The 17,392-nt window shown below is 40.3% G+C and overlaps 1 protein-coding gene across 5 annotated transcripts in view; it reads left to right on the top strand.

Moving 5' to 3' along the window:
- CSMD3 (CUB and Sushi multiple domains 3) overlaps positions 1–17,392 on the top strand; it is a 592,920-nt gene that overhangs the window by 423,264 nt on the left and 152,264 nt on the right. For all 5 annotated transcript variants that reach the window (XM_079984060.1, XM_079984063.1, XM_079984062.1 and 2 more), the window contains 4 exons: positions 112–303; positions 7,473–7,611; positions 10,415–10,602; positions 11,032–11,226. In XM_079984060.1, the coding sequence (XP_079840186.1) occupies positions 112–303; positions 7,473–7,611; positions 10,415–10,602; positions 11,032–11,226 (714 nt within the window). The remainder of the gene's footprint in view (positions 1–111; positions 304–7,472; positions 7,612–10,414; positions 10,603–11,031; positions 11,227–17,392) is intronic.

The following is a 17,392-nucleotide window of genomic DNA, read 5'->3' as shown; positions in this document are numbered from 1 at the left end:
GGCCTAAACATCTCATTGGCTTGCATGAGCCATTAAATAGTCTTTTCTTAAAACTTCTGTACAGTGCAACTTGTTATGAATCAAAAAGTGATATTTTTGCCTTCCTCCTAGGTTCTGTAGCCACAGCATGCCGTGATCCTGGAGTCCCCATGAATGGAACCCGAAATGGGGATGGGAGAGAACCTGGAGACACCGTCATTTTTCAGTGTGACCCTGGCTATGAGTTGCAAGGAGATGAAAGAATAACCTGCATTCAGGTAGAAAATCGGTACTTCTGGCAGCCCAACCCACCAGTCTGTATAGGTATGCAGAAACCAAGGGAAGACGCAACTGCTTTTCTGACTTTGGAAACATGTTATAGTTACACAGCCACAAAGCCAAAAGTCAATAGCTTATTGTTAATGTTGAATTAAACACAGATACCAGGGCAGCTCAGTAGACCTCAATAGGACGGTGTTTTACCTTTTAAAGAGGATAGATTTCTTGCAGGAGGAAAGGAAAGAGGACAGCACCACAAAGAGACCAAAGAGGAGAATCTCAATAGGTGCTGAAGAAAATTGTAGGTTTGTCATAAAAGCACTCCCAATTATAGTCATTACACCTAATGTGTTTTCAGTGTAGCTAGTCTTGATCAGAAGCAGAATTTCTTCTTTGTCTCCTGAGTTAAGGAGTCTCTTTGTCTTTTGGGAGACACAGAATGAGCTATTGATTCCAATGAAGAGTGGCTAGACGGGAAGTGTGTTAGGAGCAATTACTCCAGTTGGAGTAATCTGCAATATTTCTACAATGGAAGGATGCTGTATAATTTTCCATGAAGGACTAAAAAACCCACATTTTTTTCACCTTTTGACCCTTTTTTTGAGGAGGCGGAGGGGAAGAGAGACTATCCCCACTTTTGTGACAGAATGGCAGAATGTTTTCACAGTCTTAACAGGCAGTTCACAAAGTTTGGTCTATTGCCAGATCCCACAAATAAGGCAGGTCAGGAGTTTCAGGCCCACATATAGTTTCAAGCGGGCAACATACTCCATGAAGGTTAAGAGCAAACTAAACCTTTTTCAACTTCTGCCCCTAGTCTACCTCTCCCAGGCTCCTCTAGAGACCCTGCCTGGCATATTTCCTGTGTTGTTAGGCTTGCAACAGCCTGAAGGTGGCATATGGTTCCTCAATCTCAACAGAAGGTTCCTGTGAGGATCTAGGTCAGGGGTAGACAACTTAAGGCCCAGGGGCCAGATCCAGCCCAATCGCCTTCTCAATCTGTCTGGCAATCAGCGTGTTTTTCATGAGTAGAATGTGTCCTTTTATTTAAAATGCATCTCTGGGTTATTTGTGGGGCCTGTCTGGTGTTTTTACAGGAGTAGAATGTGTGTTTTTATTTAAAATGCATCTCTGAATAATTTGTGGTGCATAGGAATTCGTTCATATATATTTTTCAAAATATAGTCCAGCCCGCCACATGGTCTGAGGGACGGTGGACCAGCCCACAGCTAAAAAGGTTGCTGACCCCTGATCTATGTTCTCAGCTGCTCATGTTCATCAGCTTTAGTCTCCTGACCTCCAGCAGCAGACTTAGAGGCCTGGAAATGGACTGACTCCTTAGCTAGAGAGACTGCAGCTTCAAATCTTGGTTGCTGCTGCACTCTGGGGTCATGACAAAAACAGCTTTAGGAACGGCATGAAGTCTTCTAGTTGGGAAGGGACATCCTGAGAGCTCTGGTGCATGTGCTTTCATGCCCATGTCTCTTTGGATCTTAAAAACAATGGAAGCTTGTAATTTTTTTTTAACAGAGAAAAATGTATTTTAAAGATGTTCATTCTTAGTACCAGTTTTTTTCACCCACTAAAATATTTCTGCAAAGTCTCTTTCTTGTAGAGCTTTGTTGTTGTTGTTGTTGTTGTTTTCATACTGATGGAATTATACAGAGAATCATTTGCAAAAAGAGCTGGTTTGTTAGTTGCTGAAACACAGATCTTTATAAAAAATGTTTCTTTTAGTGAAAATTGATCATTTTGCCTTATTAGAATTTCTGTGAGAGAAATTCATTGTGACATTTTTGTAAATATTTAATATGGGAGATCAGATTGTTCTGGGATGGGCAAACATCTAACAGCTTTGTTTTCTGTGAAGATCTGGAAAATATGATTACCCCCAGATGTGTTTAAAAACAACACCAACACACAACAAAGACTTTAATGGAACTCTGCTTTTTTTCTTTGGGTTTTATTACGTAAAAAAAGACATTAAACAAAAATAATTAAATCAAAGACACCCAGAAATTCACATCATGTTCTGCCAGTTAAAATTAAAATGCATGAGTGCTTTACTCCATTCTATGTATTTCCACCAGGCTATCTCATTTTAATCCGTTTGAACAATGGATTTGCAGCATCTGTTTAGATTCATGTTTTTATGAAACAGTGTGTTGGTGCAGTATTTTAGCCACTTCATCCCAAACATTTATTTGGTAATATTGAAGCTTTAGGATTGGTCAAATCCTTAAAAAAAAAAAAGCAAACAGCCTTTGAATATATAAAAGTATTTTTTTGAATTTTGTGGGTGGTAATTATTCAGTACATGTTCAACCTACAATAGTACAACTTAAAATATGCACCTGTGAAAATCAAAGGCTGCTGAAGCATAGGCATGCCACTTTATTATATTATACTTTCAAATTGATCAGCGCAATGTAGGTGCAAATAGTCTTGCCATATAAGTTGTTGAGCTTTTTTTTTTTGGGGGGGGGGTGTCCACCACCGCCACCGATCGCACTGATCCCACTCTCACACAGGCACAAGATTCCTCATTCTCAGTTACACAAATAAGACACCACACACACAGCCACCCAGACTGGGGGTTGGGGAGCAATTGCCTCTGGTGGCAGCAATTTGTATAATTTAGCTATGTGCTGTGTGAAGAAGTACTTCCTGATTCTCCCAACATTCAGTTTCCTTGAATGGCCATGAGTTCTATGAGAGTTGGAGTGAAAGAAATTATCCACTTTCTACATATCATGAGTCATTTTATACACTTCGCTCGTGGCTCCTCTTAATTCCATCTTCTGTAAATTTAAAAGCCCCAAATACTGTAAACTTGTTTCTTAGGGGAGCACCTCCATCCCATTGTCATTTTGGTTGCCCTTTTCTGGAACTTTTCCCAACTCTACAATATCCATTTTCAGGTGACGTGATCAGAACTGAATACAATGTTCCAAATATAGTTGCACCATCTATTTGAGCATTGAGGTCCCCAAGACACCCCCCAAATAAAAACACAATGACACTTAATTTTTGTTTAAGGTTTTTGGCATAATTTTGGCCACAACTTTATTCAAATTACAGCAATGTGAGTGGTTGCTTAGGCATTGGTAGCACTAACTGACCCCGCACGGGGACATTCGCACCCCCCGCGAAGTTAGCAAGGGTAAGTCACCTGGGGAGGGAGATGGGACTGGGAACCATGCCTCACCTCTCCCCAGAATGCTCCCAGGGGCTTGCGTGGCCGTATCCCCTTGCCAGGGGGTTTCAGACAAAAGCATGGGGAGCGCCTGGGTTCCTTTAACGGAAACCCTTGCAGCAGCAGCAGCATTTTGGAGGGGCAGGCACAGCCAAATCCATACCCCTCCACCAACCAATTCCCAAACCAATGCCTTACCGCAACCTTACAAGTTGTGACGATTTGCTGCGCACTAGGCAAAAACCAAGTGGCATCAGCCAATCAGCCAAATGGACAAAATTCCTACCGGGCCCCTGCCCCAAAGCAGACGACCCCATGACAGGCATAGCAAGGTCAAGCAAACAGCTTAACATTAGGGAAGGGAGGGCGCGTGATCCGAAGCACGCAGCGAAAAGAGGAAGTTCGTCGCTGTGTACAATGTATTTAACAAATAGGGCTGTCAATCACTAAATGGCAACATATAACTTTCCCCAGTAACAGCCCGCCCCTGCTTAAAAGATGGCCAAACCTTTTGCCTAGCAACAATGGGGGCTGAGCTTTTCCCTCGTCAGCCCCCACCGCAACACATGCTCTCTATGAGGGAGAACACACTTTGTATACTGGAACTATGGTATCATTAGTTTTATTTTTTAATTCATTTCATAATGATCCCTAGCATTGAATTTGCCTTCTCCAAGGTTGCCACACACTAGCTCCACATCTTTATAAAGCTCTCTACTATGACCCCGATGTCTCATTCCTGGTTAGTCACCTCGAGTTCAGACCCCATGATCTTATATGTGAAATTAGGATTATTATTATTGTTTTCTTTCTGCAGGTATCAATTCACACTTGTTTCCATTGAATTGCATTTGCTATTTTGCTGCCCGTTAACTCAGCCTGGACAGGTCTTTTGGAGCTCTTCACAATCCCTTTTTGTTCTGATGACCCTGAACAATTTAGTACAGTATTGTCAGCAAACTTGGCTACCTCATTGCTCACTCCTAACTCTAGATTGTTTATGAACAGCTTTAAAAGCACAGTTCCCAATACTGATACTCTTTCTACATCCCTCCATTGGGAGAACTATTCATTTATTCCTACTTCCTGCTACTTAACCAATTGTTGATCCACAGTATAACATCTCTTCTTGTTCTGTGACTTCTAAACTTACTTAAGAGTCTTCGGTGAGGCATGTGACATTAATTATGTTAACTGGTGCCCATTGAGATATAAACAGCAGCTTCAGCACGTTTTCTTGGAACCATATTAGGGACAGAAAGAGTTAAACTTACTTTGTGGAATTGTTCAGGTTTACAACTAATGTCACACAACTAATGTCATATATGCATTTTCTCTAAGGCTATTTTATAAACCTGTATTTAATATACTTTTGCAGAATTGTAATAAGAGGTGGACATTTGATTTGGGGGACAAAGGCCACAACATTATTGAAATAACTATAATTAGCAGTAAGCATTAGGACCATCAATGAGCAGGCCTAGTTAATATCTACAGGGGAACTCACAAATCTTTCCTGCTACCCTCTGGCATCCTAGCATATAAAGGCTAGTGATGAAACCTGAACTGGTAGCTTTTATACAGGTCACCAAATATTAGTTGACCTTACCCCTTTATTGTAATTCACCAATTGATCCATATATTCATTATCTCTCATATATATATAATGACATATTTTTTGCTACAGTATTAGATTTTGCTTGTTTGTTTTCATTTCTTGTTTGTTTTTTGGTCACCCCATTTTCACTTTAAATGATTATTACAGTGGTACCTCGGGTTAAGTACTTAATTCGTTCTGGAGGTCCGTTCTTAACCTGAAACTGTTCTTAACCAGAAGCACCATTTTAGCTAATGGGGCCTCCTGCTCCTGTCGCGCCCCCGGAGCACAATTTCTGTTCTCATCCTGAAGCAAAGTTCTTAACCTGAGGTACTATTTCTGGGTTAGCAGAGTCTGTAACCTGAAGCATCTGTAACCTGAAGCGTATGTAACCCAAGGTACCACTGTATAACAAATATATAATCCTTAACATTTTAAAATAGGTATTGGTTTCAGTGTTTCAATGTGTAGCTAATAACATGTTTTATTAGTAACGGATTATTTTTTAATATACTTCATTTTTTTTTTTTTAAAAAAAGAGAAAGATATACCTGTAAAAGAAGAAGCTTATTTGACTGGCATTGACCTAGCATTCTTGGGCTAGTACTAGTCTCACTGTAGTCCCCTCCCCCCTTTACCCAGATTTTGACGGTGGCACACTGCCTAAATCCTGGCTGATAAGCTTCAGGTTACTTGTTCAAGATCTGATATAGCCTTGAGTTCTGACATTGTGTAGGGGAGATGCTGTTTAGTAAAAGAAACTGGGTGTTCAAAACCTGTCTGTGCGCGCGCGCACACACACACACACACACACACACACAGGTCACTAGATTAGGACTTTTTGTTCTTAGTTAAATATCCATACTTCATGTTCTATACAAAGTGTCTATAAAAATGAACAAGTACTATGCTAATTCCAATATAACATATTTGTTTCTGATGAGTTTGCATCAATCTTACAATTGTCTTATACACAGCTATAATTATATTGATTTACTTGCAGCTTGCTTGTCATGCATATGCCATTTCTTGTGTGAAAGATTTGTTGTGTTTGTTTTATACAATAATACTGTGATCACAAATCACCAGTAATAGATCTTCCGTGTGCCTACACATATAAACACCCCGTTCTGTTCATTTTGGTTGAGTGGGCTTCCAAGGAACACTGTGGGATAGGGTTTACCTCTTCTTTTGACATTTGTTTTTGCATAAACTGGCACATAACTTTGAAGGAAATTGTTAGGCCTTTTTCTGCTTTTCACCATTGGTGCAACAGTCATTTCAAGTTCCATACTCTTCCTACCTGCTACTGGTACTTAACACTCACAACCCATTTCCCAGAGATACCTTTGAGAAAAACTATAAATGAAATCTACGGTCATTGATATAATATTAGATTCAACTTGTTCCAGAAGAAGTAACTGGGACAAAACCTGCTACCCTACCCATGTCTGTGGGTCCATTGTCTCCCCATGAAAAGGAAATCATACAAACATGGGAAGTAATGCAAACATGGACCACTTGATGACACTAACATTCAGTTAAGAAGTTGGCTCATTATGGGCTTTCCAGTGGTGACCCTAAGGGTCTGGAATTCCTGCCCACGGAAGTGGATTCTTCTGTAAGGTTGCATGCATGTGTTCAAGCACTGATTACACTGTAAGAAATAGTTCTTAGGTATGAATAGGATTTCATGAGATCTCTTTGTGCATTTTAACTTCAATTTTTTAAAGTTATTATTCTTATTAGGTGACATGAGCAAAAGAAATGATAAAAATAAATATTTCCACAAATAAAATTATATCTGATAGGATCCTCTTCAGTAGAGTCACAGTTTCAGAACCTTTATCATTATTATAAAACTGGAACTCATGCTAGTTTCTTGCTGAGTCAAAAAAATAATACCGATTGGCTTGACATGAGTTGCGGCAGAATTTGTATAAAATAGGACAGGACACCCTAGCTGTGCTCACCGATGTTCTGCTTTGTTGTTTGGTTTTATTTTTAAGATAATGGCATTCACATTTTCTATTAGATGCTCTCATGTCAGCTTGTTCTGATAACAGCCATCATTAAAATCCTTTTTACAGGAGATACCACGCGTCTTATGCATAGTCATACTTCCAACAAAGAAAAGTTCAACCAACATTAGCATAGCTCAGACGTGTGCATGTGTTTTTAACAGCCTTTCCCAGCCATTTCTGTGACCAGAACACTTTCTTGTCCAGACCTACTTGAAAATCACATTAAATAAAATCTGTTCCTGGAGGATATATTAGAATAATGATGGGTTCACTGGTGCAACTTGGAGGTAATATTCCCCCCACAATTTGATTATTGCCTGTGGTTCATACTCAGTTAAAATGTGATGGAATCGTGTTGAGATTCACTTGATATCATTTTTCTTTGATTCATTCACAGCACCTTGTGGAGGCAACCTGACAGGCTCATCGGGTTTTATTCTTTCACCAAATTTCCCTCATCCTTATCCTCATAGCAGAGACTGTGACTGGACTATCACTGTTAATACTGACTATGTCATATCCTTAGCATTTATCAGGTAAGTGACTGGTTGACTCAAACCTGAAACAATGAACTAATCCCTGGTCCCTGGGAATATTAACTGCTAAACGTGGCAAGTGTATTGTTTTTCAAAGCCCAGTACATCTGGCTTACAGAATAATGAGCTTGAAGAGGGGTGTTAGAGTAGAGCAATCAGGAACTTACTCAACTACATTCAGTGTTGCTCGTGATATTAAAACATCTGGATGCTTGCTTGCAGCTCATATGAGAGAAGAATCACTAGGCTGAATAGCAGGGCAATGTTGTGTACTTGCTTTCTTCACTTGTTTAATTTCTGCCAATTTCTGTGATCCCCTCAGTGGGGATATCCTAAATATCCTAAATAACTATAAGGAAGCAGAAAGCAAAGACATAAAAAGGCCATGTGTTTTCAAAAACGGCCTGATTACTCTGAAAAGAGTATATTTTTATTTTATTTTTTTAAAACTTACAAAAGTTACATCTATGAGTTTATTTATTAGGTTGGTTGGTTGGTTGCCCTTTAGCCTATAATCATCATCATCATCAGCTCCCACAGCAACATATGGATAAATAAATGAAGCAATACAATAAAATTCATTTTTTTAAAAAAAAAACAATAAAAGCCAGAGGAACCAAAAATGCTAATCAATAAAAGCCAGGTGAACCCATAAAACCAATGGTTATGAGATGTTTGTACTACTGGGCAATTTAAAAAGTCTTTATCTGGGCAACTGTTCATTTACTAGCCACCAAAGGCTTAGGCTAATGTGATCGAATTTGCCTCGTGCCTAAAAGATAATAAGGTAACTCCAAGCAACTATCTTTAGAGAAGCGATCCATAATCCAGCAAAAAAAGGCCCTCCCACATGTACCCACTGGCTCAGCATCTGAAGATGGGACACTAAGAGAAGAGCAGCCAAGGAAGCTTTCAGTTGATTGACAGGCTCAAGTGGTAGAAAGAGGTTATGAGGTTATATTGCAAGATGTACAATGCAGGTTATATTGCCAAGATGAAAACGAGCTATTTGGTCATTTCTGGGTAGAATCTGTGTTGTCTTCAATTCTAAGAAATTAGAAACACTTCACTGCTATAATCAACTCCAAACTATTGTACATAGCTGTTTCATGTTTGACTGTATCATTTACATTGCATATGCATGGAATGGGGATATATTGAGATATATTGATATTTTTTGTTATAAGTGTTTTCATAAACTGAAATAGAAAGTTAAAGAAAAAAGTTAAGAAATTAGAGTACTTGCATGCTAGCTGGCAAATATTGTAGAACAACATGAAGCAGCAGCAATCATCTCCTTTGACTGGACACTAACAATATAAGCGATAGTTTGTGAAAACAAATCCAATTATAAATCAATACTAAACACTTCTGTGATATTATGTTTTTCAAGATTTCTTTTAAGTAATTTAATGGATAGTACTGAAAATTTCTTATGTCTGTTAGTACTTAGCATTGTACTTGTTTTAAAATTCATTTGTGTTTGTGAGGCTCGTGTAATAAATTTATGTTGGCCCATGACCCAAGAAATATGCACCAAATGTAGTAACGAGAATAATTCGTTGGAGCACTTTTATCACTGATAATGCTAATGTGGAAACTGGGGATAAGCAGGTGACACAATCAAGCTCATCTCAGAGTGTTATTGTGTTAGTGTTCTTCTTCTCATAGACATTTTAATAGCCGCTGGAAACACAATACTGTACTAAATGGGCCTTTGTTCTGATTCAGTAGACCTCTTCTTCTGCTCTTATGTCCATTAAAGTTTTCTAATAGATAACATTGTCAATATGTAGACACAAAACTAAAACACTCGTGATCCAGGCTAATAGTTTTCCAGCTTTAATAGGAGATGTATGCATTACAGCTTTTATAGGAGATTAAAGGAAAATGTCATACCCATATTAACGACCCATTTTATAAGCCATATATTTACATAATAATAAGGCTCAGGTGAGAGATGCTCTCCTGGTTATTAAATAATGTTTGTTCAAATTCTCTACCACAATTCAGTACCTAAAATGATGTCACAGATTAAACAAAGCAAATCTATTGTCAGTGCCGCATTTCTGACCTATAAAGGATAATAACATGGACAAGAGTATTTGTGAAAGTAAATGCAAACAAAAAGTTCAGAGCGAATCAGATATCGGGAGATAGGCAAACACAATGTTTAAAAGATGCATGGAATTATAGTAATCCGTAAGAAAATGTTTTACATGTGTATGTACTACCTAAAATAATAGGCATTCTATCATACAAGAGAGGGACGCGGGTGGTGCTGTGGGTTAAACCACAGAGCCTAGGACTTGCCGATCAGAAGGTCGGCGGTTCGAATCCCCACGACGGGGTGAACTCCCGTTGCTTGGCCCCTGCTCCTGCCAACCTAGCAGTTCGAAAGCATGTCAAAGTGCAAGTAGATAAATAGGTACTGCTCTGGCGGGAAGGTAAACGGCGTTTCTGTGCACAGCTCCGGTTTGCCAGAAGCGGCTTAGTCATGCTGGTCACATGACCCGGAAGCTGTACGCCAGCTCCTTCGGCCAATAAAGCAAGATGAGCGCCACAACCCCAGAGTCGGTCATGACTGGACCTAATGGTCAGGGGTCCCTTTACCTTTTTATCATACAAGAAGGTATGATTCAACTTGGAAGAGCGCCTCCACCAAAAGAAGTAAATTTGACCCCCAAAGTATTGCAACACTTCCTTATATGTGCTGATTTTACCAGTTAGCAGGACGTATTAGGATAATATTACTGGAAAAGGCATGTTCCATCTATCATATTTCTCTATCTGTCTTTTTCAGCTTCAGTATAGAACCAAACTATGACTTTCTTTATATCTATGATGGGCCAGACAGCAATAGTCCACTAATTGGAAGTTTTCAAGATAGCAAATTACCTGAGAGGATCGAAAGTAGTTCCAACTCCATGCACTTGGCTTTTCGGAGTGATGGATCAGTTAGTTTTACGGGTTTCCACTTGGAGTATAAAGGTAAGTGAATGTAACTGTATTGCAAATTTTGGACACTCTACTACTCAAGATTGTGCTGCTTTTTTATATTCCTACACACACACACACACACACACACACACACACACACAAAAGATTTGTATCAATTTGTTCATTTAGTCATTGGCATAACCTATTGATGTCATAATTTGTACTTTAGCAAAAAAGATTACATCTAGTTCTGTTTCACTGGACTACTGATATAGTCAGACTATATCGTCAATGCACTGTGTTTTATGAAGTGTGTGAAACTATCAAAGACCATCAAGCAAAATCACTATCTAAGCGTTATATAGTTTAGAGAAACTCACATGGGTGCAATTGTATGGGGAAAAGACACATTAAGACAAATTTGTATTTGTAGGTAGAGAAATTCTTGTAACTAAAACTGCCTACTTCATCTTACTACAGCCAAACTGCGTGAGTCCTGCTTTGATCCTGGGAATATAATGAATGGCACAAGGCTTGGAATGGATTATAAACTGGGGTCAACAGTCACATATTATTGTGATGCTGGTTATGTTCTTCAAGGATACTCTACACTCACTTGTATTATGGGAGATGATGGGAGACCTGGATGGAACAGAGCCTTACCAAGCTGTCATGGTGAGTTTGGGGGCATGGAGTTTGGTGGATCAATCTAATTCCTGATTTGGAGGAAGAAGTATTTAATGTTTATATTTATTTTCATAACTTATGGTTCCCCCGACTTACTGGTGAATCTCAATCTGTGGGGCTGCATAACACTGGGGAGCAACAGTGGGTGTCACCCCTGTGGCAGTGGGTATTTGGTACTCATCACACAGCTGCAGGGGTAGGGTGGGTGTTCTCTCTACCCTGTGATCCAATTGGGTTGGCGCTTCAGAGTACTTCATTTTTGGGGTCTGATCCCAATATTTAAAAGGAGGTCTGTGCCTGCTCTCACCTTTCATTGTCAATGCTTACCCCCCCCCCCCAACCACTCCTGTACTTTGTGTTGGTCGAAGTGGATTTCCTTGCTTGCAGAAATTCCACTAGCAGCTTTGCTATGGACAGTTGTATGTTGCTGTTTTCAGGCCGAGAATTTTATTTATTTATTTTACATACTCATGTTGGACTGGCTATAGTTTATTTTATTTTTAAAATTTGTATACCATCCTTTATTCTCTGGGTGGTTCACAAGATAAGAACACAAAAGGCATAATAAAAACAAGAACAAGAACAAAACAATAACCCTCACTCTCCCCCAAAAACGCATTTAAAAGGGTATAGGGTATTAATCAGCTAAAGGCCTGGTTGAAGAGGAATATTTTTGTCTGGTGCCTCAAGGTGCCCGCTGAACCTCCATGGGAAAACATTCCAGAAATGGGAAGCCTCTGCTGAAAAGGCCTGTTCTCATATTGCCATCCTCCAGACCTCTTGTGGAGGAGGCACACAGTGATTGCATATGACTATATATTTCCTACAATCACGTTTGAGCCATCTCCCAGTTTGTTTTCTCGCCCTAAATTCTGGGTTTATGAGGGCACAGAGCAGGCTCCATGATGTGGGAGAAAGCACTCAAGGACGATGGTGTCAACAGCTTGAGCCGTTCAGATGTTCAACAGGAGCTCCAGTCATAACAGCCAGAAAATCCCCCAGAGACGTCTGGAAGCTTCATAGGTCATCCCACCACTGCAGAGGAGAAAAGATGCTGAAAGCCTAAATCTCAACAGAAAATGACCTGGCCATAAGGGACCGATGTCAATACCCCCCACATTCACGTCGCCCTTTTCCTGCCTAGTTGAGAAAACAAGGTCCAGAGTGTGACCTGCCACATGTATTGGGCCAGTGACTTGTTGGGACATCCCCATGGTCAACATTGGCAGCTATGAAGTCCTGAGCCGCCCCAGAAACATTCGCCTCAGCATGGATGTTGAAGTACCCCAGAACCAAGACTTTGGGAGTCCTTAACACGGCCTCCAAGACCAGCTCTGTCACTGTCTTCTCGGTCAGAGAGACTGCTGGGCAGCGAGGTGGGCAGTAAACAGAATCCCTAATCTGTCCTGATTGCACAATGTCAGGAAACACAGACTCTAGACTCCTCCCCCCAAAACATAATCTGGAGAGAAAGCCTGGAAAGGGAGAGGGAAAGAATACCTTTATAGTCTACATTGGTTTGACTGCTACACTCTGGAACAGTGGAAAACAAGTCTGCTCCATTTTGCATGAGACAGCTGTTAAGTTATTTGAAGATGGTTATCGTATCACCTCTCAGTCTTCTTTTCTCCAAGCTAAACATTCTCACTCCTTGAACCAATCCTTATAAGTAATGGTTTCCAGAACCTTTATCATCTTGATCGACCTCCTCTGCATACGTTCTAGCTTGTCAATAGCCTTCTTAAACTGTTGTGCCCAGAACTGGACATAGTCTTTCTTTCTTTTCTTTGGCCATTGCTGTTCCAAGTGCAATCTGATGAAGGCAGAATAGATGTCAGGTAATGGGCAGGAGGGTTTGGCCTGGAGGAAAGGTGTATTATGGGCCAGATTAGCAACAACCACAGTTGTTGTTCAGCAGTATCTGGAGAACAGGTTCCCCATTCCTATACATTGTAACTTTGTGTGATTTGATGTCTATACAATAACCCCAAAGAGTCTTTACTTCATTTTCATATCCTAACATAAGTTTTTAACATGATTCAATAAAAATTTACTTTCTTCTTTTTTAATTAAGCTAATGGAAGAGGGAAAGAAAGCTATATACATTTCTCCAATGCCTCTCTGTATTAAGTGTGACTTGCCTTTGGCTAATATCCTTATTTCAAATGTCCTTGAAGCCTCTCTAATAATTGCAGGATGTGAACCAAGTCCACAATCTCACTCTCATATGAATGAATGCAAAGATTAACCAGGATAATACACTAAGCCATTTGGCATTTGATGATAGCTGTTAAAAGCAGAATATAATTAAGGTGTGCAGATTAAACTTTTCATATGACAACGGATAATAAGTAATGATTTTTGTCAACTTCAACAAGTGCATTTCCTTCTAACAATACTACCTAAGATTTACCTTTCATGTAACAAATATCTATTGTTTACAAGATAGCACTTTATTGCTCAGTATTGTGGAAAACCCCATTTCATGCTGAGAAGGATCCAAATCATAATTACCATCCTATCTGAGACCAAGAGCAAAAGCTTTTTACATTTCCTCCTTAAAAACAAAACAGGAAACTACTATGTGTTACTTGCATGGGGGGGGGGGATCACCCATGTTAGACTAATGCTCACAGAAGGGTAATTCGTAATTCATTATACTTACAAATGCATACAGCACATGAGCACAATATATTCCACAATAAATTCATAAATAGTATATAGGCTTCCCAGAGCCTAAAGTGTCAATGTTGGGGCAAGGAATACCCTCAGGCTAAGCACTCGCTCCTTCAAGGAAAAAACAATGCCCACTAGTGGAACGGGCTGTCCACTCATTGCCAGAACATGTGAACCATCTACAAACACTGCCTTTGTCTTTTCAGGATTCAGTCTCAGCTTGTTGACTCTCATCCAATGCATTACTGACTCCATACACTGGCCTACACATCCATAACTGATTCAGATGGAATGGAGAAATAGAGTTGGGTGTCTTCCGCATATTGGTGACACCATAGAATAATAATAATAATAATAATAATAATAATAATAATAATAATAATAATTTATTATTTATACCCCGCCCATCTGGCTGGGCTTCCCCAGCCACTCTGGGCGGCTTCCAAAAGAATATTAAAATACTGTGATACATCAAACATTAAAAGCTTCCCTAAACAGGGCTGCCTTCAGATGTCTTCTAAAAGTCTGGTAGTTGTTGTTCTCTTTGACATCTGGTGGGAGGGCGTTCCACAGGGAGGGTGCCACTACCGAGAAGGCCCTCTGCCTGGTTCCCTGTAACTTGGCTTCTCGCAGTGAGGGAACCGCCAGAAGGCCCTCGGTGCTGGACCTCAGTGTCTGGGTAGAATGATGGGGGTGGAGACGCTCCTTCAGGTATACTGGACCGAGGCTGTTTAGGGCTTTAAAGGTCAGCACCAACACTTTGAATTGTGCTCGGAAACGTACTGGGAGCCAATGTAGGTCTTTCAAGACCGGTGTTATATGGTCTCGGTGGCCGCTCCCAGTCACCAGTCTGGCTGCTGTGTTCTGGATTAGTTGTAGTTTCCGGGTCACCTTCAAAGGTAGCCCCACGTAGAGCGCATTGCAGTAGTCCAAGTGGGAGATAACCAGAGCATGCACCACTCTGGCGAGGCAGTCCGCAGGCAGATAGGGTCTCAGCCTGCGTATCAGATGGAGCTGGTACACAGCTGCCCTGGACACGGATTTGACCTGTGCCTCCATGGACAGCTGTGAGTCCAAAATGACTCCCAGGCTGCGCACCTGGTCCTTCAGGGGCACAGTTACCCTATTCAGGACCAGGGCGTCCTCCACACCTGCCCGCCTCCTGTCCCCCATAAACAGTACTTCTGTCTTGTCAGGATTCAATCTCAATCTGTTAGCTGCCATCCATCCTCCAACCGCCATAGAAGGGGGGGGCATTTTCTTCTTTTTAAAAACCCATCTCTATAGGTTTGTTGGCTGTGAAATAATGGAATACCACACAGAGAGTAGTGCACAGTAGGGGGTGTAAAGGTAAAGGACCCCTGGCCACTTAAGTCCAGTCAAAGGCGACTATGGGGTGCAGCACTTATCTCGCTTTTCAAGCTGAAGGAGCCAGCATTTGTCCACAGACAGCTTTCTGAGTCATGTGGCCAACATGACCTCATGCTAAACTGCTTCTGGTGCAATGGGACACTGTGACAAGTGCCAGAGCTCACGGAAACACTGCTTACCTTCCTCTCCACAGCAGTACCTGTTTATCTACTTGCAGTAGTGTGCTTTTGAACTGCTAGGTTGGCAGAAGCTAGGACAGAGCAATGGGAGCTCACTAACGTCATGTGGATTAGAACCGCCGACCTTCCGATCAAGCAAGCCCAAGAGGCTTAGTGGTTTAGACCACAGCGCCACCCGTGTCCCAATACGGTAGGGGTGTAGAACGAGCCAGTGAGTCAAGCAACTATTTCCACACTTTCATAGTCTTGTGTAAAATGTAAATCTTACCTCTTCCCTTAGATATGTGACAGGCTGAATTGACAAGTGTGCCCATACTAAATCATTAGTAGGCTTTTCAGCCCAATCTACATTGGCCATTTTGGGTTTGAAGTCAGCTTGTTTTGAAAGTATCCCTAGTTAGTGTTAAATCACAATTCCTGGTTTGGTTGAAATGACAAGCATCGACTAAAAGTGGAAATTGGAGAAGGCTAGTCTTATTCATGTAGTACAAAACCACATTTTAGCGGTATGCCTAGGTGTGTCTGGTTCTCAACCCCTTCTCATCTCTTGAAGTGTGCCTTTAATCTTTGCTTCTTTAACAGAAAGACCGTATATATTGCATTTTGAGACTGACTGAATAGTGCTATTAGATGACCAGTGAAGTTATTCTGCTGCAATTATTTGATTTGCATCTTTAGATCATAACAGAATGTAATATTATACATGTTGTGACTCATTAACATTGGCAGAACTTTCCTGTGATACTTAGATATAGCATAAGCTTGTGTGAAATAAGCATTATGCTAAAATACCTCTGAGCTCAATTTTACTTGAAATGGATACTTACAGATGAGATTGAGTCTCCAGATAATGTAATTAAATCTTTAATAATGCTCAACATTATTGCAAATTCCATATGTAATTTGACACTTAGTTTCACTGCTGATAGGTTTTGCTGAAGAAATAGAACAGAATTTGCATATAAGATTTACCTCATTTGAGAATTAATGCTTTTGTGAAAAGATATTTCTTTCCACACTTTCTTCCTCATTTTACATGCCAAAGAAAAGCGCTTTGAATGTACTAAATGCTAAACCAGAACTTTTCATTCAATGTTTGTTTAGTTTTAAGGGGGAGGGGTACACAAGAGCTTAGGGCTGTATCTAAGATTAGTCATGCTCAGAGGAGAACCATTGAAATGAATGGACCTTAATTATTTCCTCTAATTTTAATTGTCTGCTGCTCTGAGTATGACTAGCATTAGATACAATATTTAGTCTTGTACACACCAGAAATTGAACTGTGAATCCATTGACTTCTGTTGTGATTTTATAAGTGACCATACATTGCACTGCTACATATATAATATGCTTGAGTGTTCCAATATTGTATAGCAATAAAATATCCAAAAATGGTTCTACTAAATCATCAGATTTGGAAATGATAGCACAGGCCACCCATACGAACACAAAAAGAGCCTGGTATATCAGCCCCAAGGCCTAACTCATCTAGTATTCAGTTCTCAGGGATCAATCAGATATTAGAAATTTCAGCTCCGGTCGTCCGAGCTGATATGGCTCATCTTCCTTTGAGCCCAGCAGAGCATTAAACAACAAAGTCCACAACGGAAGGATGAGGCAGGTATGGTGCTACATTGCTATGCTTTATTACTAAGCTATGCGGAGAGCAAAGAAATATACATGTTCTCTCTATGAGAAGCAGAGAGCAACTGAACAAAGAAACGAAAGAACAAAGGAAACAGGAAACCAGTAAACGTCACATCCCGTCTCCCTTTCCCGTGAGAATCCAACAGTTACCATGATTTCAGCTGCCACTTATGCTGAAAGAGGATAGGACTATACCAGCAGAACTTTTTAATATTTTAATTTTGAAAACATTTTTGTCTCTCACATATTTGTGTTAAAAACTGGGCTGCTGAGCAACTGAG

This window comes from Podarcis cretensis (assembly GCF_951804945.1).
Source record: "Podarcis cretensis genome assembly, chromosome: 7".
In the NCBI taxonomy this organism is placed as follows: Eukaryota; Metazoa; Chordata; class Lepidosauria; order Squamata; family Lacertidae; genus Podarcis; species Podarcis cretensis.
The sequence above is the reverse complement of the archived record's forward strand: the minus strand, read 5'-3'. Positions and strand labels throughout refer to the sequence as shown.